Genomic DNA, 27,192 nt, shown 5'->3' on the forward strand with positions numbered 1-27,192 from the left:
ACTCGAAATTGTTAGGTTAAAATTAGCCACACAATTTTTTGTTTTGTATGTATCTTCAAAAAAATACAATTTACAAAAATGATGGCAGTGGAGGGTGGGGAGTGGGTTATATGGGAACTTCTTATTTTTTTAATGTAACGTTCTTTGTGATTTATTAACTTTAATTTTAAAAAGTGTAAAAAAACACAAATGATTCTGGGGAAAAAAAATTAGCCACACAAAAAAGAGCAACTAAAGAGACAATGACAATTAAATGTAATACATGCTCATAGACCAGATCTAAGGAGAAGAAAGGGCCCAGAAGGACATTTTGGGACATATGAAAAAATTGGACCAGAGACTGTAAGCTTTGTATCAATATTAAAGTTCTTGAACTTGATAACTATATTTGAGATGCTTATATAAGTGATTTTCCTTGTTCTTAGGAAATGAACATTAAAGTATTATATGTTCAACGAGCATGATGTATGCAACATACTCTCAAATGTTTGGAAAATAGATAAAGACAGATAAATGGATTGATAAATGAAAAGAATGATACTGCAAATGTGGCAAAATGTAAAAATTGGTGGATATGGGAATCTAGGGGTAGGAAGGGATGTTGGAGTTCTCTGTGTGTGTTTTGGATTATTTTCTCAAATGTTCTGTAAGGTTGATATTATTTCAAAATAAGTTTAAGATTAAAAAAATTAAGCACACAGATGATATATTTGTGCTTGGTGATTAAAAATCTTTATCAAATTTTTGGATTAAAAGGGGCATCTAATAGTTTAATTTTAGAGAAGAGGCCACAGCGGCCCGAGGAAGAGGGCTCTCCTGGTTGAATCATCTAGGACTCCCTATATGAGATTACAGTGTGTCAGTTACGAGGGACCCCAGAAGAGAAAAACTTAGGATCACAGTGGAATTACTTCCCGTTCCTATTAAATAGTGAACCAAGCTCAACTTATTTGAAACCAAATGTTCTGATTCTGACAAATTTAACTTATGTATTTCTCTATGCTATCTAATTTTGTTCATTCTTGATGGATATCTGATTTCCAATGAAAATTGTAAAAGACATACAAAGACAAATAGATTTTTCTTATACAGCACATTTTTTCCCCTTCTGATGAGTAAGTAGTATATCTTAATAGCACTGCATTATGATTCAAACAACAAGACTGTAAGTGATTTTACAGAGTCAAGTGCAATGTTACGGATTTTGAATTCAAACCAAACTAAATAAAACCTCACTGAGATGCTAAGGAATCCTACTTTACACAAAATGCATCTTTGAGAAGTTGAACATAAACTGAATTTCAGTATACGACTGGAATTATGGAGAATGTTTCTGTAAAATAATCCACTCTATAATTTATCTGTACACAGTCTTTTACTCCAATGGTCACATTACCTGAAAAACACAAATTACCATGTGAATATTTTTCCTAAAAATACACTGGAAAATAATACTATGAAACTACAGCTAATGTTAAAATTATTAAGATCTTCCTAATTGAAGTTTTTTCCTGAGCTAAAAACCAAGCACTATTAAAAGCATTTTAAATGACTATTTTGGAGGCCTGAGGATATCGTTTAGAAAATTATAGCTCCAATAACAAATTATTTTTGCAGATGGCTATATTGTTCTAAAAGAAGCAAAGAAATGCAAAATGACCATATGAAACTCCAATTTGGGGATCAGTTTACTTACCCAAGGATATACATTCTTTGTCAGTGGCATAGATACATCTAACTCTAATTTGAATATGTTAGAACGTCCCCAATGTTTGATGGAAGTCTTGAAAGACGTCCACAACAACTTGAAAGGCATTAGTCACTCTTTGTAATATAATATTTTATAATGACTCTACTAACATCTCAAGAAAAGAGGATAATAACAAAAGAAAACATTTTCTAAGTACTTAATGCTGTTTACCTACAGTCATTTAATCATCATAATCTCTGTAAGATAGAAACTGTTTTTATCTCCATTTTACAGATCTGAAAACTTAAGTCACTTGCCAAAGGCCACAAGTGAAGTGGTAGAAGAAGGACTGATTTCTAGTTACTCTGGCTCCAGGATCTATCTGTGTTCTCACTCCCTGCTTATTACCTCTCAGTTTTCCTCAAGACTAGTACTTCAGTAATACTGTAAATGTGATCAGGGCCACACAATTTCAGTCCCCGTTCACTAGTATAAATCTAGCTCTGGCCAGTTGTGTTCTCTCTATGAAAGCTTTTACTGGCTAATATGCATGTTGTGGCAGTTTCAATCTTGACCCTGGAACATATCACAAAAGGCATAACGCTAAAGGACTATTCACTTTTGGTCCAACTCATCAAGGAGCCTAAATCGCCTCAGAAGTGGCTAAATCAGATAAGGAAAAAATTTAGGACAGTAAGGTTCACATCCATTGCATTGTGTTAAACATTTGTGATTAGTCCTACTATTTCCAAAATTGTTAAATCTGATTTGCTCTATTAGTGAGTTCAGCTAATTCTCCCTTTCTATTTCCAATAAATAAAATACACCAGGCAAATGCTGTCCAAAGCAAGTTTACAGACACATATCTGAATTTAGTACCATTCTCATTCAGATCAGAAGTCAGGGAGGTACACAGAACTTTTCAGGAGACCAAGTTGGCTGCCCTTTGCCCAGAAACACATTTTACTATTTTTAATTTCACAATAAAATGTAACAACACATTACAGGTCAAGCTGAAAAATGTAATAAATAGATTACAGTTGTTAGATAAGTGCATGCTAACCGTTGCCCTGAGGACATTCATACTTAAATTTATTCTCATTTATATCTAGCAATCTTTGCATAGTAAAAATGTCAAAATGACTTTAATAACAGTCAAATAAAAATATTTCAAGAGGAGGGCTATAATAAATAACCTGAGGAAAAATAGCAGGCATTAAAAAATTTAAAAATGCAGGCAGTAAGAGGGGCAGGGTGGTGATGATGGAGGCAGAGTAGTTCTACAATTTCCCAGGATCACATCACAAAAGTGGCTACAACTAGAATAGCAAAAGAAAGCTGCTATAGGCAACGTCTTTTCAAAAACAGGTGGAAAAACACACCCCTTTGACTCTAGAACGATAATAGGTAGGGGAAGTGGTTGTGGCTCAAGTAATTGGGCTTCTGTCTACCACACTGGGAGTCCCCAGTTTGGTTCCCGGTGACTCCTGGAGTAGGCAAGCTGGCGCTATGGGCAGGTGTGGCGAGCTGACACAACAAGATGATGTAACAAAAGAGACACAAAGAGGAAAGACAATGAGAGACACAACAAACCAGGGAGGTGAGGAGGCTTAGGTGACTGAGCACCTCTCTTCCATGAGGGAGGCCCCGGGTTCAGTTCCCAGTGCCTCCTTTTTTTTTTTTTTTTAAAGATTTATTTATTTAATCCCCACCCCCCCCACCCCCCACCCCGCCCCGGTTGTCTGTTCTCTGTGTCTATTCGCTGCGTCTTGTTTCTTTGTCCACTTCTGTTGTCGTCAGCTGCAAGGGAAGTGTGGGCGGCGCCATTCCTGGGCAGGCTGCACTTTCTTTCCCGCTGGGTGGCTCTCCCTACAGGGCGCACTCCTTGCGCGTGGGGCTCCCCTACGCAGGGACACCCCTGAGTGGCAAGGCACTCCCTGCGCGCATCAGCACTGCGCATGGGCCAGCTCCACACGGGTCAAGGAGGCCCAGGGTATGAACTGCGGACCTCCCATGTGGTAGACGGACGCCCTAACCACTGGGCCAAGTCCGTTTCCCCCCAGTGCCTCCTAAAGAGAAGACGAGCAGACAGAGAGAGCACACAGCAAATGGATACAGAGAGCAGACGTGACCACAAACAACAAGGAGGAGAGGGGGTAAATAAACAAATAAAATAAATCTTAAAAAAAAATAGATAGGACCAAATGACTGATAGCAATAAGAACCAGGGTGACAGTGGCTGTGCTGACAGAAGGCACAGTCAGAAAAAGTGGATTAGTTTGAGTGTCAAAAGAGCCAAGGAATCCAGAAACCACCAACAAATACTTGCCCAAAGAGAGGGGGCCCCATTAAAGGGAGAACCCCACAAGTGTCTCTAAGAGCCACAGTGGGAACTGGGAGGGGATCTGGCGGGGTCCCTTTTGCCAATGAGTGCTAGGGAAGGTACCAGAGTGCTGGAGCAGCCAAGACCCTCAAGGCTCAGAAACACCCTGTGGAAGCTCCTTTGCAGAGACGGTTGGGGGCAGATAATTCAGGTAGAGCAGGAGCATGGAGAAAAGAAGGAAGAGCACATATACCCGGAGGACTTGGGCCACAGGAAGTAGATCTAAAAAGTATTAGAAAGATTTCAACACTGTGAGGTTAAATTTTTAAAATACTTTAGGTAACAACGTAAGAGGGAGGCCCAGGGGGAGTGGCTGTAGCTCAAGTGGTTGAGCGCCTGCTTTCCATGTACAAGGTCCCAGGTTCCAGCCCCCGTACCTCAAAGGAAAGAAAAATTCAATCCACGAGCAACAGAAAAGAGCTGTTTTTAAACCTGGTTCAAAGTTATAGTAACCAAAAAATAAGGCAAGGATCTGAATGATGTACTTACAGAAAATGGAGACACAATGAAAAATACTGCCACAAAGCAGATGAAAACTGTTACCTACTGATTAACACTGTTACCTACTATTTCACAGTGAGTGAAAAGAAAAGAAAGATATACCAGGCAATTATAAACAAAAAGAAAGCATAATCTTTATATCTGACAAGGTAGCGTTTAGACCAAAAAACATGAAAAGGTCAAGGAATGGCACTTTGTAATGCTAAAGGCTATTAATTCACAATGATGATATAATAGCTATTAATATCTATGTACTCCAGAGGACAGCAACAAATTTCATAAAACAGAAACTACTGGAGTTTCAAAGAGAAATAAACAGAAACATACTAATAATAGACACTTGAACATATCTCTCTTAGTCTGAGGTAAAATGAGAGGACAAAGTATTTCCTTCCCCATATAGATACTTTAATATTGAACTACCCATGCCATCCTGCAATAAACTCATTTGATGATAATCTATTAATGTTTTAAAAATCTGTTGATTTGTTTGCTATATTTAAGATTTTTAAATAAGTATTCAAAAGTGACACTGCTCTGCAATTTTCTTTTATATTGTAATCTTTTTCAAGTTTAAGTATTAAAGTTATGCTACCATTATTTTAAAAATTGAAGTTTTCCTACTTTTTCTTAGCTCTAGAATAGTTGGATAATATTGAGATTATCTATTGTCTTTGTATGGACATATACCTTCATTTCTATTGGATTAATATCTGGGAGTAGAATTTTAGGTCATATGGTAAAGGTATGTGTGAGTGTATAAGAACCTGTTTTCTAAAGAGTTAATACAATTTTGCATTCCCATAAGCAATGTGTGAGAATTACAGTTAATCTACAGTCTCACTATCAAAACTTGGCCTCATCAGGAAATTTATAGCCTTCAATGCTTACATTAAAAAAGAAGAAAGAGCTAAAATCAATGACCTAACTTTATAGCTGGAGGAACTAGAAAAAAAAAAAAACCACAACAACTAGCAAACTATTCCCAAAGCAAGCAGAAGGAATGAAATAGCAAAGATCAGAGCAGAAAAAAATGAAATTGATAACAATAACAACAAAAAAAAATAGAATTAACAAAACCAAAAGTCGGTTCTTTGAGAATATTAACAAAATGGACAAACCCTTAGCTAGATGGACAAAGAAAAAAGAGATGAAAATAAATTAAATAAAAAATGAAAACAGGGACATTAACTATTGACCCCACAGAAATAAAAGAGATCATAAGAGGATGCTATGTACAATTATATGCCAATAAACTAGATAATGTACACGAAATGGAAAAATTCCTAGGAATGTACAAAAAACATACACTGACCCTAGAAGAAATAGAAGACCTCAACAAACCAATCACAAGTAAAGAGAGTAAAACAGTCATCAAACAACTACCCCCAAAAAAGCCCAGGACAAGATCATTTCCCAGGTGAGTTCTACCAAGCATTCAAAGAAAATTTAATACCAATCTTACTCAAACTCTTCCAAAAAATTGAACAAGAAGGAACACTACCAAACTCACTTTATGAAGCTAATATCATCCTAATATCAAAGCCAGATAAAGATATTACAAGAAAAGAAAATGACAGATACATTTTCCTAATGAACACGGATGCAAAAATCCTCAACAAATACTTGCTAATTGAATCCAACAACACAATAAAGAATTATTCATCATGAGAAGTGGCATGCAAGGGTGGGTCAACACAAGAAAATCAATCAGCGTAAAACACCACATTAATAAGTCAAAGAAGAATCACATGATCCTATCAATTGACGCAGAAAAGGCATTTGACAAAATACAGCATCCTTTCTTGATTAAAAACACTCCAAAAGATAGGAATAGAAGGAAACTTTCTCAATACGATAAAGGCCATATATGAGAAACCCACACATACATATACATACATACATACATATATCTATCTATCTGGAACTCACTCTGTTCTCTCTTTTTTTTAAGATCTATTTTATTTATTTCTCGTTGTCTGCTCTCTGTGTCCATTCGCTGTGTGTTCTTCTGTGTCCGCTTGCATTCTTGTCATGTGGCACCGGGAAACTGTGTTGCTTTTTTTGTTGCATCATCTTGCTGTGTCACTGTCCGTGTGTGTAGTGCCACTCCTGGGTGGGCTGCACTTTTATTGTGCGGGTGTCTCTCTTAGCAGGGCACATTCCTTGCACGTGGGACACCCCTATGTGGGGGACACCCCTGCATGGCATGGCACTCCTTGCACGCAGCAGCACTGTGTGTGGGCCAGCTCACCACACAGGTCAGGAGGCCCTGGGTACTGAACCCTGGACCTCCTATATGGTAAGTGGGCGCTCTATCGGTTGAGCCACAACCACTTCCCCCACAGCTAACACTGTACTCAACGGTGAAAGATGAAAAGCTTTACCATCGAGACTGGGAACAAGACAAGGATGCCCACTGTCACCACTGTTGTTCAAAATAGTGCTAGAAGTTCTAGCTAGAGCAATTAGGCAAGAAAAATATATAAAAGGCAACAAAATCAGGAAGGAAGAAGTAAAACTTTTGTTATTTGCAAAGGATATTATCTTATATCTAGAAAGTCCTGAAAATCTGCAACAAAGCTGCTAGGGTTAATAAACAATTTCTGTAGAGTGCGAGGATACAAGATTGATATGCAAAAATCAGTGGTGTTTCTATACATTAGTAATGCACAATCCGAGGAAGAAGTCAGGGAAAAAATTCCATTTACAATAGCAACTAAAAGGATCAAATATTCAGGAATAAAGTTAAGCAAGGATGTAAAGCACTTGTATTCAGAAAATGACAATATATTGCTAAAAGAAATTTTAAAAGACCTAAATGATTGGAAGAACATTCCTTGCTCATGGATTGGAAGAATAACTATTATTAAGATGTCAGTTCTACCCAAATTGATAAACAGATTCAATGCAATCCTGATAAAAACTCCACAAGCACTTTTTTAAACAAATGGAAAACACAATTATCGAATTTATTTGGAGGCAGTGGACTTGGCCCAGTGGTTAGGGCATCCGTCTACCACATGGGAGGTCTGCGGTTCAAACCCCTGGCCTCCTTGACCTGTGTGGAGCTGGCCCATGCACAGTGCTGATGCGTACAAGGAGAGCCCTGCCACACTGGGGTGTCCACCACGTAGGGAGCCCCACGCACAAGGAGTGCGCCCTGTAAGGAGAGCCGCCCAGCGCAAAAGAAAGTGCAGCCTGCTCAGGAATGGTGCTACCCACACGGAGAGCTGACACAACAAGATGACGCAATAAAAAGAAATACAGATTCCCATGCCACTGACAACAACAGAAGTGGACAAAGAAAATGCAGCAAAAAGACACAGAGAATAGCCAACCGGGGTGGGAGGGAAGGGGAGAGAAATAAATAAATAAAGAAATCTTTTTTAAAAAATTTATTAGGAAGGGTAAGGGGTCCTAAATAGCCAGAAACATACTAAAAAGGAAAAGCCAAGTTGGAAGAGTCTCACTTCTGGACTTTAAATCCTATTACCTAGCTACAGTGGTAAAAACAGCATGGTACAGGCCTAAAGATAGAAGTATGGACCAATGGAACTGAACTGATGGCTCAGAAACAGACCCTCACATCTATGATCAAGTGGTTTTTGACAAGCCTGTCAAACCCACCCAGCAGGGGCAGAACAGTCTATTCAACAAATGAATTTGGGAGAACTGGATATCCATATCTAAAAGAAAGAAAAGGAACCCTATATCTCACACATTATACAAAAATTAACTCAAAATGGATCAAAGACCTAAATATAAAAGCTATAACCATAAAGTTCCTAGAAGAAAATGTAGGAAAAGATTTTCAACCTGGCAGTAGATGGTAGATTCTTAAACCTTATACCAAAAGCAAAAGCATGTATAAATGGGACCTCCTCAAACTTAAACACTTTTGTGATTCAAAGGACTTCCTTAAGAAGGTGAAAATGCATCCCACTCAATGGGAGAAAATATTTGGAAGCCATATAACTGATAAAGGTTTGATTTCCATTCTATATAAAGACATCATACAACTCAACAATAAAAGAGCAAGCAACCCAATAAAAAAATGGGCAAAAGACTTAAATAGACATTTCTCCAAAGAGAAAATAATAATGGCCAAAAAGCACATGAAAAAGTATTCAATATAACTAGCTATTAGGAAAATGTGAATCGAAAATATATGAGATATCATCTCACACCGCTAACTGGCCATTATTCAAAAAAACCAGAAAACAATAAGTGCTGGAGAGGATGTAGAGAAATAGGAACATTCCTTCACTGTGGTGGGATTGGAAAATGGTGCAGCCTCTGTGGAAGAAAATTTGGATATTCCTTAGGAATCTAAATATAGAACTGCCTTTTGATCCAGCAATTCCTCTACTAGGAATATATCCAGAAGAACTGGAAACTGTGACACGAACAGACATTGACACACTGATGTTCATAGCAGCGTTATTCACAATTGCCAAAAGATGGAAATAAGCCAAATGTCCATCAACCAATGAATGGATAAACAAAATGTGGTATATACATATGATAGAATACTATGCTGCAGTAAGAAAAAATGAAATTGGGACAATATGATAACATGGATAAATTTTGAAGATTTTATGCTAAGTGAAATAAGCCAGACACAAATGGATAAAATTGCATGTTCTCACTAATATGAACTAAATATGAAGACTAAATGGAGTTAAAACCTAGAGTATAGGTTATTAGGAGATAAGAGGAGGGCTGTGAAGAAGTACTAATGCTTAACATATGTAGAAGTTTTAATTAATTTGACTGTAAGAGTGTAGAAATGGATGGAATTGATGGTAACACATTATAGTCAGTAGCAGCTGGTTTATAAATGGGATTGTGGCTGAAAAGGGTAGTCTATGGATATAAATGTCAATTGAAAGAGAAGCTAGAGTATAATTTAGGGACAGAATAACACATTGAAACCAGAGATGGATTAGAATTGTAGTTAATAGTACAAATGCAAGAATGGATATAGGTCACTATTGCAAGGTGGTGGGATTGTGGAGAAGTGTGGGAAAAATACAACTGGTGTAACCTATGGATGATAATTAACAGCAATACTGGAATATTCTTGCATCAATGTCAAAGATGTACTGTGCTAATAATAGGGCGGTATAGCAGTTTGATATTATTAATGAATTTCAAAAAGAAATATTGGATTATGTCTGTAAAGTGATCTTTTCCTCTGGGCATATTAGATTATATTGGATTCAGAGGTTTACTTGATAAAGTAATCAGGTAAGCCTCTTGTGCCAGTAGGATGTTTGGTCCCCACCCCTTGGTGGATGGGGGTTCATTCACAGACAAAAGATATGGCAAAGGTCAGAGTTGGAGTTTTTTTGTTGGAGTTTGATGCTGGAGCCTTAAGCTGGAGCCCTGGGAAGTAAGCTCACAGAGGAAAGAGAAGCAAACCCCGGGAAGGGAGGAACCCAGGAAGCCTGAACTGTGGCAGATGTTGGCAGCCATCTTGCTCTAACATGTGAAAATAGACTCTGGTGAGGGAAGTAACTTATGCTTTAAGACCTGGTTATCTGCAAGCTCCTACCCCAAATAAATACTCTTTATAAAAACCAACCAATTTCTGGTATTTTGCATAAGCACCCCTTTGGCTAATACAGGGGGCATGGAAAAAATATGCCAAATGTACACTACAGACCATTAGTGGTAATAGTCTGATGATATTATCTCATAATCTGTAGAAAATGTTCCACAATGGTGTGATGTGTTGATGAAAGGGTGTTGTATGGGAATTCCACACATGTGCATGATTGTAAGTTCACAACTTCTATAATAAAAAGACATATATATATATATATATATAAAAACTTGGCCTCATCAGTCTTTTCTAACCATTCTAGTAGGTGTGTAGTGGTATCTTATCATAGTTTTAATGCTTATTTAATTATTGTCATTATCTAATATTAATAAGTATCTTTTTATGTGCTTATTTGCTATCACAATACATATATTGTGATGTACTTATTTAGCTCTTTTGCCCATTTATTTTTAATTGGGCTGTTTGTTTTATCATTGAGTTGTAAGACTTCTTTATATATTATGGATACAAGACTTTTATTGAATATATGTTGGCAAATAGAAAAGAAGGAATTTTGTTAAGTAGCATTGGGACAACTCCATAGGTACATGAAAACAATAAAATTTAATCAATTCTTAATGGATTAGACATCTAAATGTAACAAATGAAACAAAAACAATTACTAGAAAACTTTTGTGGATTCCATTATAAACTGGGAAAGGAGAAAATTTTTCTGTAACTTCAAATCCAGAAGCAGTAAGGGAAAAGATTCCTAAATTTGACTACATAATAAAAAGTTTACATGACTCCACGCAAAGTAGAATGTCATCACTCTATCACTAAAAATTGAAAAAAATATTTGCAACTTATATCACAAAGACATATAAAGAACTTCAACAAGTTGAAGAAAAACCAACAATTCTATTAAAAAATGGGCAAGAGATATGAACACATAGCATGAGAACTGCAAATGACCCTTTGGCAAAACTGTGAGTTAAAAGCTGCAGCTGAAAAAACCTGGCATCCACTCCCACACTAAAGACACTTTTGGGGAAATGGACTTGGCCCAGTGGTTAGGGCGTCCGTCTACCACATGGGAGGTCCGCGGTTCAAACCCCGGGCCTCCTTGACCCGTGTGGAGCTGGCCATGCCCAGTGCTGATGCGCGCAAGGAGTGCCATGCCACGCAAGGGTGTCGCCCCACGCGCAAGGAGTGCGCCCGTGAGGAGAGCCGCCCAGCGTGAAAAGAAAGAGCAGCCTGCCCAGGAATGGCGCCGCCCACACTTCCCGTGCCGCTGAAAACAGAAGCAGACAAAGAAACAAGACGCAGCAAATAGACACAGAGAACAGACAACCAGGGGTGGGGATTAAAAATAAATAAATAAATCTTAAAAAAAAAATAAATCAATAAAGACACTTTTGAATTATCAGGCCAAGGGGCCAGTGGCTACAGATAAAAGAAGCCCCAGGGATCCACCTCCCCAGGAAAGGGAAGAGAGAGGGACACAGCCTAAGGCTGACTCAGCTTTTGACCCACAAATTTGGTCTGCTGGGTCCCAGGAGCCCTTCCAGGCCAGGTGGGGCCATGCCACTGTTTGCCTGGGAAGCCAGCAAGGGACTAAAGAGATCTGACCCTCTCAGTCTCCTTCTCTACTAAAAGGGACTGATTGTTGAGGACACAGAGGGGAGTGGAATTATTTCCTACCCGGAAAAGGGATGGGTTTGCCAGGAAAAGATGGAGAATTCCACTGAGAAAGTTTGAATTACAAGGCTCTTAGCCTCCAGGCAGGACACTCTGTCACATTGATCCGTCCCTGTTGCAGCAAACACACTCCAACCAGGCATTGACTTGAGAGGACTGCTGAAGAGCGCCATCTTCTGGCAGACCAAAAAAGGGCATGTGAGGAAATTAAAAGTAAATAAGCAAGAGAGGCTTTTTCTGGCCTTTATAGGCCACCCCAAGGCCCTAGGAAGTGGGTCTGCAACCCATTACTGGGTCCAGGACCCAGATTTCAGCAACTAACATGGACAATCTCAATGACCCAAAACAGGCTGAACCAAGAATCAAAGGAGAGCAGTAACAGTCTCCTGCCACTAAAACCTAATGAAAGGGTAAGTGGATTTGGCCCAATGGATAGAGTGTCCACCTACCACAAGGGAGGTCCAAGGTTCAAACCCAGGGCCTCCTGACCAGTGTGGTGAGCTGGCCCACACACAGTGCTGATGCATGCAAGGAGTGCCATGCCACGCAGGGGTGTCCCCTGTGTAGGGGAGCCCCATGTGCAAGGAGTGCAACCCGTAAGGAAAACTGCCCAGCACAAAGAAAGTGCAGCCTGCCCAGGAATGGCGCTGCACACACAGAGAGCTGATGCAGCAAGATGATGCAACAAAAAAGAGACACAGATTCTGGGGGTCGCTGACAAGAATACCAGTGGACACAGAAGAACACACAGCGAATGGACACAGAAAGCAGACAGTGGGGTGGGGGAAGGGGAGAGAAAGAAATAAAAATAAGTAAATCTTTTAAAAAAAAACCAAAAAACAAGAACAACAACAAAACTAATGAAAGAGAGAGAAAGTGAGCATCTGAGTAAACTCACCACTCTAATCAGATGCCTAGAACATCAGCAAAAAATTAGAAGCCATACTAAGAAAAAGAAGAAATCACCCAAGAGAAGGCATATATTAAAGTTCCAGAAGAGATGCAGGATTTGAGACAACTAATCAATGAGATTCATACAAATTTGAAAACCTGAACAGAAAATAGAGCTCATGGGAATGAAAGACATAATAGGTGAGATCAAAAATACATTATAGGCATAAAACAGCACACTTGAAATGATAGAAGAAAGAATAAATGATACTGAAGACAGAACAGCTGAAACTGAAGAGAGAGGAGAACGAGAGAAAAGAATGAAAAAATAGAGCAGGGACTCAGGAGTTCAATACAAACATGAAACACATCATACATGTTATGGAAGTTCCAGAAGGAGAAGAGAAGGGAAAAAAGGCAGAAAGAGTATTTGGGAAATAATGGCTGAAAATTTCCAACATAATGGAACATCCCAACATAATGTTTGTAACTAGCAGTACTGTTATATGAGTATGAATGTGGTTTAAAGGGAAAGGCTAAGGTTATGCACATTACTAAAAGGAAAGCTAAAAAATGTAACATGGAACTATATAGCATAGTAAACCCACATGTGAAATATGAATACGGGTAAAACTGTGTAAGATTGGTTTTCTTTGAAGCTGAACAAATGTATCTTAACACTACAAAATGTTAATATTGGACACAAAAAAAACCCCTGCACACATTATACTAAGTGAAGGAAACCAGATACAAAGTACTACATATTGTACGATTCCATTTATACAAAATGCAAGTATAAATCATTGTGATTATACTAAAAGCCATTGATTATCACTTTGGATAGATGGTAGGGTATGTGAATATATCTCAATAAAACTGCTGAATAAATAAATAAGTAAATAAATGTTTAAGGATAGCCAGGAATAAGAGCTATGTCCAGCAGGGAAAGCATAGAGAGATTGAGAGTAGTAATATTTTGATGATGCTTTTCATAGTTTGTAACAAATATTTCACAACAATGCAAGGTGGTGGTGGGAGATATATGGGAGCTTTGTATGATGATATGCATGTTTGTTTTATAAATTCACAAATTTTACTATATACTTATCATTTATGTATCTTTATGTATGAATAATATACTTGAATAAAATTTTCTTTAAAAAAGCCCAAACTGAAATAAATGAATGTGTTATCAAGTGACTTTAAAATACAGTATTTTGTTTGTACTTCCCTTTTGGAATACTGGAATACATCCTAAAGACAAAAAGAACCACAGAGAATGTTAAACAGCATTCATTAAATTTTATTTATAAAATCAAAATTATATATTATATGTGTATGTGTATATATATAAATATACGTAAAACATAAAAAACTAAGTTGATGTCATTAGGAACTAAGGTTTTCAGGAAAAAAAGATGTAAATATATAAAAGTAAATAAGTGAAAACTTTGTGATCTTTATTTGGTATTGGAAATATCAATATGAATGATTTATTTATGTCTATAAAACTTTGCATTTGTAGCTCTATCTACTGAAAAATGCCTAAAAGCAATGATTACCCTGGTTCCCAGGTTATAGTTTTCTAAACACCACTCCCACTAAAATGATTCAGGGTTTCCAGTTGCAAAGTAAATGAATACAAGTCTTGGGGCAGAAAATACATGGGATGAGCTTGGGATTCCTTGTGCCGGAAAGCAATTAAACATGATTAGGATCATATGAAAAGGGCACAGGAGCCAACTCAAAGTAGCTTCCGCTGGCCAAATATGGGAGACTTTGGGCATCAAAAAGAATGACTGTACTTAATGATGTCCTCACCACCCCCAACAAACCCTCAATGTTTCTATTTGAAAGATGGAGGCATCAATTCAGTATTCAGAAATTATAAAGTAAAGGAAAAGAATCAAGCATTCATTTTACCTTTCTTGTATTTTAAGATGCAAATAACTTCTGACACTTCCTACAATGCAATTCTGACTCTACCCAGTTAGGTCAGACTCTACCAGTTAAGGGTAATCCTCTGCAAGCCTGCCTTTCAGGCACCAGCTACAAGATCAGGGGTCCCCAGCACAACCCTCACTTCTGACCAAATGCCTACAAATTGGGGGGTTCCCACCCTTTCCATTTAGATAATTTGATAGAACAACTCACAGAACTCAGGAAAATGCTAATCCTACAGTTTTAATAAAACTTCTGGAATAGTGAGGGAGGGCAGGAGGACAAATCAAGAGACTTATTAACTAAATGAAATACCTGGATCTTGTCTGAATCCTGATTTGAAATGACCAAATCTTAAAAAAATGTTTGAGATAATTGGGGAAAATTGAATATGGTCGGGGGATTAGAGTGTATTAAGGAATTAAATTAATATTGTAGGTGTGATAATAGTATTATGATATATTGAAAAGTTCTTATTTGTTAAAGACAATTAAGAGAAGTATGTACTAATGAAATAATTTGATATCTGGTATTTACTTTAAAATATTCTACTGGAAAAACAATGAGATGATAGATGAAATAAACAAATTTGTTAACTGTTGAGGAGAGAGTTCATTATAACATGTTTTCTATTTTGATTGAAAAATTTCAAAATAAAAAGTGAAATTTAAAAAGTCTATGTACAGGGAAGCAAATGTAGCTGAGTGTCTGAGCACCTGTTTCCCGTGTACAAGGTCCCAGATATGATCTCCGTTATCTCCTAAAAGACAAACGAACAAATGAAAAAACCATCTCTCATTGGGGAATGAGTGTAGCTAAGTGGTTGAATGCCTGCTTCCCACATACAAGGTCTTGTGTTCAATCCCCGATGTCTCCAAAACAAAAAAACTCTATATATAACATAATTATTTTAAAAATCCAATGATTATATTAAATCTTATAAAACAAAAGAAGCATTGGGACAATAAGTATTATTTTTAAATGTCTCTAAAGGACTCTTCAATCTTTTCTTTTTAGAGATTTATTTATTTATTTCTCTCCCCTTCACCCCCCCCACCCCAGTTGTCTGTTCTCTGTGTCAATTGGCTGCGTGTTCTTCTTTGTCCACTTCTGTTGTTGTCAGAGGCACGGGAATCTGTGTTTCTTTTTGTTGCATCATTTTGTTGTGTCAGCTCTCTGTGCATGCGACGCCATTCCTGGGCAGGCTGAACATTCTTCTGTGCTGGGCGGCTCTCTTTATGGGGTGCACTCCTTGCTTGTAGGGCTCCCCTACGCGGGGACACCCCAGTGTGGCAGGGTACTCCTTGCACACATCAGCACTGCACATGGGCCAGCTCCACACGGGTCAAGGAGGCCCAGGGGTTTGAACCGCGGACCTCCTACGTGGTAGACGGACGCCCTAACCACTGGGCCAAGTTCACTTCCCTCTTCAATCTTTTTTTGTGGGGCAATTCTCATGTGCTTTAGGATAGTCTTTAATAAATAATAATAATAAGTAATAATAAATATTACTATTGTTTACAAATATGTTATGATAAAACATATGTTTCTGTGAATTTTTGCCAAAGTAAAAGATTGTCCAAAGAGAGTACTGTCTCTAGCATAGATTTCCTGGGCAAGGTGTCCATGTCTAGTATTACTCATTTGAACATTCAATCCTGCTGCTCCAACAGGAAACAAGCCACATTTCCAAGCTTGTTAAATTATTACTTAAGAAAGTTTTGGCAATTTCCCAGTCAAATTTTCCAGTCATTTTGTTTTCATGTTTACAGACCTGCTTGTTCACTTTAGCCAATATCCAGGAGAGACTTGGTTCTATGCAATCCTTTTCTTTTCTTTTTTTTTCCTTTTCAATTTTGACATCTCTATGAGTTAGCCTATTATACAATATTATCACAGTCTATGACTTTCTGACTCATATTACCCAGGAGACAATTCAGGAATGAACTTGGACTAGACTTTTATATAGCATGTTCTTTCTTAAAGGCTTTGGTGTTTATTTTTTCTATAATTTGTGGGCTGGTTTGAGTCTTTCATGGACCCTTGAAAATTATGTTCTTCAGTTAACCCATTCCTGTGCATGTAAACCTACTGTATATGAGATCTTTTTGTCAGATTCAGTTAAAGGGCCTTTTGATTAGATCACTTTTGATTGGGTTGAATTCAGTTGGAACTTTTGATTGGAGTACTTCAGTGAGGCATGGCCCAGGGTGGGTCTCAGTGCTCTTACCTGGGTCTTATATAAATGGGAGAAACATGCAGAGACACAAAGACAAAGAGAGTTGCCACTTTACCCCACCATATGAGAGAGGACAAGAGCACGTATAGTGGCAGAAAGACACAGAAACCCTGAGAGGCTGGAGGCTGGAATCAGTGGAGGAGCCCAAAGCTGAAGAGCCGAGGCCTGGGGAGACACCAGCCATGTGCCTAATCACCCACAGCTTAGCTCAGAGAGAAAGTGAGCCTGGAGGAGAGGGCAAAGACTAGCTACCATTTTGCTTTGTCACATGGCAGGAGTCCAGGACCACCAACAGTCAATCTTTGGTAAAATAGCCTCTCTGATGATGCCTTGATTTGGACATTTTTCACAGCCTCAGAACTCTAAGATTTTACCTAATAAATTCCCATTAGAAAGCCAACCCTTTTCTGGTATTTTGCACTGCCAGCCTTGGTAAACTATGACAACCTATGATGGTCTTTTTCCTTTTCTTTTCCAGAAATATATCACTTGAATGGTTCCAGTGTCCTGCATAGATTTCTACAATTTTCTTAGCTATAGGAAATTACTGTAATGAGAAGTGGGAAGCTGATCTTATTTAGTAGATTAAACCATGGTGGAAGTCAAAGCTGCCTTCTCCTTTTGTTTCATCTGTACTATACAGTAAGCTCCTTTGGTTTTTGAACTTACTGTATAATATTCGTTTGTACCTTATTTATAAATACAAATACGGTATCATTTCCCTGAGTGACAGAATCACCCCAAACTACCTAAATATGATTTCAAATGTACAAATGATTTAGGAACCAGAGACAGTAATACTGACCCATTGATAAGACAGCAAAAGACAGGATAGTGAAACAAGACTTTTTGTTTCCAAATACACAGGCACTCACTGAAGTGTGAGTGGGAACCACTTCCTAATCTATTAAGGGAGAGCTGAAGTGACTGAGAACTCCTATCTCAGTTTCAGTTCTACTCCCCCATGGAGATAAGAATACTTGCACAATCCTTGCAAACGATTGCAAAAAGATTACTAGATTAATGTTTGTAAACCAGTTTAAGTCCTTTGGCTACCAGGTACATTGTTAACAAGCATAAAACTGGATATATGGGTGAGTAATTAGCAGTATAGGTATCAAGCAGGGTCAAAACGCTTTTTTACTGGACTCAGAAACTAGGATACAGATTACTAGAGGCCAGGGTGGAGGTGGGGAATAGGCACAAACTTTCTGTTTGGGGTGGTGGTAAAGTTTTGGTAATAGTGGTGACGGTAGCAAAACATTGTGAATGCATTAACACCACTGAATTGTGTATTTTAAAGTAGCTAAAATAGGAAATTTTAGGTTTTATGTTACCAGAAAAAAATTCTTTTAAAAACCATAGAACTATACAACACAATGAACCCTAATAGTATAATCATAATAATATTGCTTCATCAATTGTAACAAAGGTATCGTGGTAGATACAAAATATTAATAATATGGAACTTTGTTTATGGGGCTATTTGGGAAGTCTGTACTTTCTGCATGATTTTTCTGTAAACATACAACTGCTCTAATTAAAAAAAAAACTCTTTTTACATTAATTTCTGGAATAACTGGTAAGAAGGCATTTGAGTGTTAACTACTGATTTATTTAAAGCCTGTAATTCCTTAACATACTTTTGCTGACAAAATACATATATATATGTGAAAGATAAAAAGCTCCTTTTTGGTCAAAGATAGAATTAGCAAAGACATGTCTATGATTTGCTAATGGTAAAAAACAAAACAAAAAAACCCAAAAACTAAAATTCTGAACTGATTAAAGATATAAATAGGTATTGAAGATCATCTGCACTAGGTTGAAACTGACAGAAACTTATGGGAGTGGAGGAGGAATGAAGAAGGACTGATGAAAGGACAAAGCAAATAGGAAATTTCAAAGGTGAGATTGAAAAAGAGGAAATGACTCAGCCACAGTTTAGGGAGTTCCAGTTAAGTGAGTGTAGGTAATAAAGTTGGCTGAGAGTGCTCACTACCTGCAGAGGATTCAATTCTTGAAGCTCACTGTAGAATGTCCTTATAAGTACACAAAACACATCAAGAGTCTACAAAATATTGGTCCAGCAGGAGAAAACCATGATTTTTTTTTTTTTTGAGAGAAAAGTGCTGGGAGGATTTATTTATTTATTTATTTTTAGGAGGTACCAGGGACTGAACCTAGGACCTCCCATGTGGAAAGCAGGCACCCAACCACTTGAGCTACATCTGCTCTCCTATAGGGAGGATTTAGAACTTGAAGGACCATATTTTAAATGCTAAGCTAAAATGTGGAGCTTTAACCTAAAAGACTTGGAGATCATTAAAACAATTTCAGAGGGCAATGATAGGAGCCAATTTGCTTTTTTAGGCTGCAATGACAGTGGGAGATGGCGGAATAGTACAGATGGGATTAAGTTAATGCATGGATGGAGAAAACGGGAGTAGACATAATGGATGTTACCAGGAAAGAGATCGGATGTAAGGGCTGAGTGAAAGTCACAACCTAGGAGACTTGGGTTTGGAGAAGAGCCACCTAATAAGATAGGTAATAGAAGAGGAGCAGAGCTTTTAGGGTTTTTTGAGGTTGGGTAAAGAGAAGGCAGGGATTCTAAATTGACTTTGAGCTCCAGTTATTTTGGAAATAAAAATGCATTATGTTCCTCTTCATGTTAGTATCAGGGAGATCAACTACAACTCTCACAAATGTTTCTTAAGTGTATATGGGTCTTATTTCTTAACTTTTTTATACTATGAGGCTACCCCCAAAGTTAATAGGATTAATAAGCAGATTGTATATTGCTTATTATAAAATGGAGAAATAGTACTTCAATAATATGGAGAAACAGTTCTTAATTAACAGTACTATGATCTAAGACTACATTTCATATATAAATAAAACAGTATGGGAACAAGTCCAAGACGCTCTCCATTAAAATATATGAACAGTAAAGCCAACAAGATAAAGTACGATATATCTATCTCGTCTAAATTAAATCCTGAATGGAAGTGTATACTCCGTAGTGAAAATTTCATTGGCTTTAGTAATAAAGAAAAAATTGTTAAAAATGCAACCAATTTCCCTGAGTAACTGTAATTACTGAACCTCTTTTCCTCATTGTATTGTTTGTCATATTTTCAATCAATGGTTATTAGCTATATTCACTTTTATAAACTCAGTAGTTGACTAGGATGTTTCCAGGGAAACTAAGTCATAAAAACACGAACTTACAGTACTTAAAATTAACCATAGGAGATTGGAGGTTATCGCGGGGTTGGAAGAGAATTCTTGCTTGGTGGGTATAATGTTGGGAATCTAGGACTTTAAATTGTGTTGACTACGCCTTTATTTTCTACTTCGATCAAAATATTGTGCAACTGATGGCAGTATTTGAAGGCCTCATTCGCTTTTAAACTTAAAATTTTCAGTCTAATCAGTTTCCTTCAAAGTTTTCGTCTTCCCTCCACCCCATCATCTAGACCTAAAGGATTCCACCGCCATCCCCTGTACTAAGAAAAACAAAATTTAAAACAATGGCTCCCGCTCCCCCTCCCAAATAACGCCCAACACATCCTTTATCCCAGAATAGTTAAGAAGAGGGGAGGAAAAGAACAAGCTGCGACGGATGACCAAGCACGCAGAAATGGGACCAAAGTCCGAGCTCAAGGCAGAGACGAGGATTCCAGTTACCACGTCCAGAAGGATCTGGGCCACTGCCCCAAAAGAGAAAGTCCCCAAAGCCCTGGAAACTGAAACTACGAAACTTGAGAAAGAGCGAGTGACAGGCAAAGAAGGAGGCCGGCTCTCTGGGACTGCAAGAAACACGTAAGGAATGCAAAAGAAACGCCAGGAATCCGGGGCACGCTGCGGCTGGCCGGAATGACCAAGCCAGTTAAAATCTCGCTTCGACGGCAGTCACGCGGCCGAGACCCCTGGGTGGGGATCGGCAGATGGGGACTGTCTGCAACACGGAAACTGACAGCCACTAAAACAGAGGTACACTCGCTTGGAAGAGGACTGCGGGCGCGGGATAACTGCCGCCAGACACCCGCAGTCGGCCGGAGGGCGGGTCTAGGGGCGGGGTCCATGCTCCTCCCCCGCCCCTTAACGGCCACCCTGAATGCGTCCCAGTGCGCCTGCGTAGGGTGAGGCTGGACTCTATTTGGCTATTAGGCGTGCGGCAGCGGCGGCGTTCTCTACCCGGCATGCTGCGCGAGAGCGACGGCCTTACGTCTAGCCCCTTCCCAACCCTGCCCCCCTTCCCCTACCGCCGCGGCCCCCCCTTTCTCTAAAGTGAGTGAGTGAGACGGGCAGATGGAGGAGGAACCGTAATGGCGGCGGCCGGCAGCTCCCTGCTTTGACCTACGGCAGGCACACAGCAACGACTCCCCTCCCCGCCCCTGTCCCGACCGACTTCTGCCCCGCCGCCAGTGCGAGGCCACCCTCCGCGGCCCTTCCCCCTGCTATCGACGTCTCGTTCTGCGCCCCGGCCGGGGCCCCACACACAATGGACGAGCTCGCCGGAGGCGGTGGTGGTGGCCCCGGGTTGGCAGCACCTCTCCGGCAACAGCAGGGACCTGGGGGGAACATGAGCCTTTCGCCGGGGGGGAATGGAGCGCCCGGCGGCGGGGGTCCTCCAGCTACCGAGGGAGCGGCCCCCGCCGCGGGTCCCGAACTGTCTCGGCCGCAGCAGTATACTATCCCGGGGATACTACACTACATCCAGCACGAATGGGCTCGATTCGAGATGGAGCGGGCGCACTGGGAGGTGGAGCGGGCCGAACTGCAGGTACGCGGTGCGGGGCGGCTGCCGCGGTGGGGATCCCGGCCGGGGGGTGGGGCCGGGACTCCCTTCAGCGGGAGTCTGCGGTCTCAAGAGATCGAGAGGAACATACCTGAGCGGCTCCACGGGCAGCGGTCCTGGCGGCGGCTCTTCCTGGGGTTCCCCTCCCCCTTTCCCGCAGAAAATTGCTCCCCAACCCTCGTTAGCTGCGCGGTGCGGGTTTCCTTGGGGCAGCCATTTTGGCTTTTAGTATGGCGTCCGCGGGGGCTCCGCCGGAGGCGGCCTTCCCGGGCCTCCAGGGTTTGTGACCCAACTCCGCTTTGTGGGAAAGTCCGGAGTCCGGCTGCTAAGCACTGCACTTGCCTTCGTTTGGCCCTCTTAAGGTGGTGAACCACAGGAAATGAACTGGGATGGGCATTTTCCCACCTTTTCGCGGACACCCCCCCTTCTCTGATTTGGCTTGTCTGACCCCCTCCCCGAACATGGTACGCACTTGCGGTTGACAGCCACGCTTCTTCAGGGCTGCTTCTCAGCACAATGGCTTGAGGCTCATCTGTGAAGTTTTTGTAACCTAGGCGCCAACTTTTAAGTACCTTCTTACCTGGGATGCTGCCTTATTCACTTGGATCCCTTTCTCTTCGTCCTTACCTGGTGACTCAACACTTTGTTACTCTTCTCAATAAGGATTTTTCATTCAGCATACCCTTCACCCCCTACTCCATTTTTTACCCGTAAAAACCAGACCAGACTATCTGTGCTGTATTTATGAAGGACTGAGAAGAGACTTAATAGTCGCTTGAAGTAAACTGCCTATCTCACTTTACTAACTCATGCAGGGGAAACAAAGTTAAATGTCCTCGGACTCATCACACACACAATTGAACCAGACATGGTTCTCTTAAGGTGAACCTTTGAAATGATGCTTAACTTAGCTTTTGGGAGATGTTGTAGTTTAAGAGCTCATGTCTTGGATTTAAAAATTCCTTTTGAAAGGCTTGTTGAACTTTTTTGGATATTTGAAAGCATTTATTTTTAAATCCTTTTCCAGGGCAAATTTAAGCTTAGAAGAAAAAAGCACGCAACTAAATAGTGTTGCACCTGCTCTTCAGCCTGGTTTATATTTAGGATGTAAGCAGTTTTAAGTATTCACTGTCTTATATGTGGAATATACCTACAGTGACTAGTTAGGAACTGGTGTTCAAAGAAGGAAGATTGGATTAACTTTGAAAGAATGTCATCAAACAAGTTAAATCTCTGTTTGTTTTGTTGTTTTTAGGAGGTACCAGGAATTAAGCCCAGGACCTCATTCATGGGAAGCAGGTGCTCAACCACTGAGCCACATCCGCTCCCCAATGAGCGTTGGTATTCCATAGGTACTGAGGATGAACCCTGGACCTTGTACATGGGAAGCAGGCACCTAGCCACTTGAGCTACATCCATTCCCCTCTACTGTTTGGTTTTGAACTAGTAAACTCTTGACTCCACAAATTGGTTAAAGTTAAATTTTAAAGGAATAGGATATTTATATATTTTGACATTTTCTCAAGTCTTAGAAAAAATTAATTATACATTAAAAGCTGTTAGTCAACTCAGTGTTTTAGAATTAGGCTTTGATATACGATTGTGCTTTGAAAAATAGTATAACTTCAAAAAGCTTACATCAGAATTTCTTCTAACTTGTATATATTCTGTTTTAAGTTCTGTTAGTATAAAACTTTCCACTATACCATGCTGCAAACTTAATTTGCTTTATGAGTAGAATGAGGTTAGTAAAGCACTGTTTTCAAAAATAAAGGTTACTTTTACAAATGCTTTGATACTTACGCTCACTTGCTCACTAAATAGCACTTCTCAATCCTGATGTAATGTTTATAACCTCTGTACTGTTGTATGCAAGTTTGGGTTTTAACACTTTACAAATTAGCAATCACATCAATCACTCACAAGCTTCACTAATGTAAGTAGCTAAGAAATGTCTTGTATCTATTTAATAAAACCCATGTTGTCTGCCCTAGCCCTTGCTTTCCCTTCCAGTTCTCCTTTCCTTAAAAGCAACAACAAAAATCCTTTAAGGAAGATTATTATTGCTGGTGTTCTTCCTGGATTTCTTTCAATGACCTACTCTTCCCACTTTATTTCTAATAAATAGCCATCTAAAACTTTTTTTAAGAAGTCCTATGGTATTTCTAGACTTAAATTTTTTTGTGAATTCTCATTTCACATTGATTCTTTTGGAATAAAATATCATGATTTGTTTCTATGTCTTTTTTGTGTTCTGTGTAAATCTAAAATGTTCTTGGATATTTAATTAATCGAATTTTAGGTTTGCTTCTAGAAATTGAATTTGTTTTTGGTGCCTTCATTCTTTAAGGTTTCTTGTGAGATCCATATTTTAAAATGTGTTGAATAAACTTTATGGGAGGGTTTCAGTGAAGCATCAGAGGATAACTGTAAACTTAAACTTATTTTCAAAAGATATTATAGGAATAAAACACATTATATATTGTATATAGCCCAGGCTGCACTGTTCATCCACACATTTTTTTAAAAGTATGTATTGTTGAAACTACTTGATTACAAACATGAAGAGGTCATGGTGTACCTAATTTTGATGTAAAATTTTAATAGAGAATCATGTTTTCCCTTGCTTTGGTAAAGGTGCTAAATTAGAACTTGGCAGTTTGATTTTCTTCTCTGTAGGAGGAATTTGGGCTAAAGGTCTGTCATAGAAACTTGGAACTAAACCAAAAGATCACGTCCTCAAACTCTTTTAGTTCTGGGAAACTTCCTTTCCTTGGTTTCAGGTAAAGAACTATTAGCAAAACTGTAGGACATGATTTCTAAATAGGAGTGCCAATCAAAATAACTTGTGAAATTCTAAAAAATTTACAGGCCCTGCCTCATCCCCCAGAGAACTGGATAGAGTTGGTCCAGGGCTTGAGAAAAATGTACTATTTCTGGGAGTTTTGCAATTCATGTTATATAAAAATTATAACTGCCACTTAATCAGCACTACAATCTTACAAGATAGGTATTATCTCTGTTTTACACTTCAGGAAAAAGACAAGTTAAATAATATTCCCAGCTATAAAGTATTGCATCTGAGAATTAAACCCAGGTCTGTCGGATTCCAAAGCCTGTTGAATACCACTCTTGTAACCACTATGTTAGGCAGTTGTCTTAACATTTTTTATATAAATGGAATCTGACTGGTAACTCTTTGTCTAGTGTTATGTGGCACATGCCACTTCAATACTTTTCATCAAAGTTTTATTGCACCCCCATGATGTGCCTGATCCAGTTTCAGTGTATGGCAAATGTACTTACATATTTTTTTCTGTAGTTGGTATGTAATAAAAGTACTCTTGGTGTACAAACTGCTTGTATGTAAAAATATGACATAGATAATACATAGAAAATGTAGTTCAGGAGTTTATATTTTATAACTGCTGCATCTTTAGCAAATGTAAAAATTTTAGTTACTGTTTGGGTAAATGTTTGTAGACATAGATTGACAGAACATGGAAGATGTTGCTGCCTAAACTTAGATGTAAGGATAGTCTAGAATTGTGATTTAGAAATTCTGATGCTTTTTCTATAACAAGGTTTTTATGACTTTGCAGTGAAATCTTAAAAGATAACACATTGTGAATTTTTCATAAAGGCTTTTCACTAATTCTGAGATTTTTAGCCTAATACCTCTTTTTAAAAAAAGGTTTATTTTATTTATTTATTCCTCCCCTGTCATTTTTTTGTGCTCACTCTCTGTTCTCTGTGTCCATTTGCTGTGTGCTTTCTGTGTCTACTTGTCTTCTCTTTAGGAGACACCAGAAACCAAACCTGGCATCTCCCATGTGGGAGAGAGGCACTCAATTGGTTGAGCCACCTCAGCCTCCCTGGTTTGTTGTGTCTCTCATTATGTCTCCTTGGTGCGTCATCTTATTGTGCCAACTCGTCACCCTGCTCGTTTCACCAGCTTACTGTCTTGCTCCAGGAGGCATGGGAAACAACCCAGGACCTCCTGTGTGGTAGGCAGGATCTCAATTGCTTGAGCCACATCCGCTTCCCTACATACTTCTGGCTGTTCGGTAGTTTCTTATTTTAAATGATGGTGATAAGTGTGTAAGTATTTAAAAGATCTTTATTTGACAGAGGGTCCACAATCTTATGTCAGTCTCCCTGTTTCCTTTTGAAGTCCTTGAAAACAAAAATACTTTTTTTTGAAAGCAAAGACCCTCACTTTTGACCAACTGGCTACAAATTTGGGGGTTCCCACCCTTTCAAGTTCAGTACTTCTGTAGAACAACTTAGAGAGCTCAGGAAAGCACTGTACTTAAAACTGTAGTTTTATTATAGCAAAAAAGGATATGAATCAGAAGAAGCCAAAGAGACCATGGAGCAAAGTCTCGGGGGATTGTAATCAGAAGGCTTCCATATCTGTCTGCTTATGGAGTCAGAAAGCATCACCTTCCCGGTGCACTGATATGTTTTATAAATTCATGGACGATCCTTGGCATTTTAGTGCCCAGGAGTTTTTTTTTGGATTTCATTAAATAGGCATGATTTATGGAATCAGTGCCCATATGGTTGAAGGCAATCTCCAGCCCTTTCTTCCTCCCTTTGCCTGAATGTTCAACTGATAAGATATGGCTCAAATCCCTGACCCCTAATCACATGGTTGGTCTTTCTTGTGTGGCCCTGCCCCCACCCTGATACCTACCCTTGTGGCCAGCCCCACCTGCTCATCTTATTAGCATAAATTGTCAGTTATGGGCCAGGAGCCCACCATGAATATAATAATATTCCCAAGGTTTAGAGGTTACCCTGCACCCTGTTCCCCAGACATAGCCCATACTTCCTTTGGGTTACCAAACTGATTACTGTACAATTCACTTAGCATAAAATTCACCATTAAAAAATGTATACTTAAGTGATTTTTGGTATATTCACCATTGTGCTATCACTACTATCTAATTTTAGAACATTTGGAGTCTCATACCTGTTGGCAGTTAGGCCCAATTCTTTCCTCTCATTCCCTGGCAACCAGTCATCTATTTTTTGTCCCTGTAAATTTATTTTGGTTATTTCATATAAATGGCATACTACAATGTGACCTTTTACATATGATTTCTTTCACTAACATGGCATTTTCAAGGTTCATGTAACATATAATAGTACTTCATTCCTTTTTATGGCTGGATAATATTCCATTGTATGGCAATATCATATTTTGTATTCATCAGTTGATAAGACATTTAGGTTGTTTCCACTTTTTGGCTATTAATGAATATTGCTGCTATTAAATTTTTGTACAAGTTTTTGTGTGAATATATATTTTCAATTACCTTGAGTATATATCTAGGCGTAGAATTCCTGTGTCATATGGTAATTCTTTGTTTAATTTTTGTAGGAGCACCCAAACTATTTTTCAAAGTGGCTGCACCATTTTATATTTCTACCAGCAATGTACGAGGATTGCAACATATGAGGTTTCAGGGCCATGCTTGGT

The 27,192-nt window shown here is 39.0% G+C and overlaps 2 protein-coding genes across 12 annotated transcripts in view; one reads left to right on the forward strand and one right to left on the reverse strand.

Moving 5' to 3' along the window:
* Positions 1 to 22,241, reverse strand: part of AP4S1 (adaptor related protein complex 4 subunit sigma 1) — a 79,121-nt gene extending 56,880 nt beyond the window's left edge. For 4 of the 8 annotated variants that reach the window (XM_071213996.1, XM_058293614.2, XM_071213998.1 and 1 more), the window contains exon 1: positions 21,796 to 21,936. The gene's annotated coding sequence lies outside the window, so the exon portion shown is untranslated. The other 4 variants (XR_011648383.1, XM_058293615.2, XM_071213997.1 and 1 more) reach the window with 4 other exon arrangements.
* The window catches only part of STRN3 (striatin 3), a 122,647-nt gene continuing 116,484 nt past the window's right edge, over positions 21,030 to 27,192 (forward strand). The window contains exon 1 of one of the 4 annotated variants that reach the window (XM_004467931.5): positions 21,030 to 21,689. In XM_004467931.5, coding sequence (XP_004467988.2) covers positions 21,408 to 21,689 — 282 coding nt within the window. In that variant the 5' untranslated portion in view covers positions 21,030 to 21,407. The remainder of the gene's footprint in view (positions 21,690 to 27,192) is intronic. The other 3 variants (XM_004467929.5, XM_004467930.5, XM_004467928.5) reach the window with 3 other exon arrangements.

Source organism: Dasypus novemcinctus, chromosome 3 (assembly GCF_030445035.2).
Source record: "Dasypus novemcinctus isolate mDasNov1 chromosome 3, mDasNov1.1.hap2, whole genome shotgun sequence".
Lineage (NCBI taxonomy): Eukaryota > Metazoa > Chordata > Mammalia > Cingulata > Dasypodidae > Dasypus > Dasypus novemcinctus.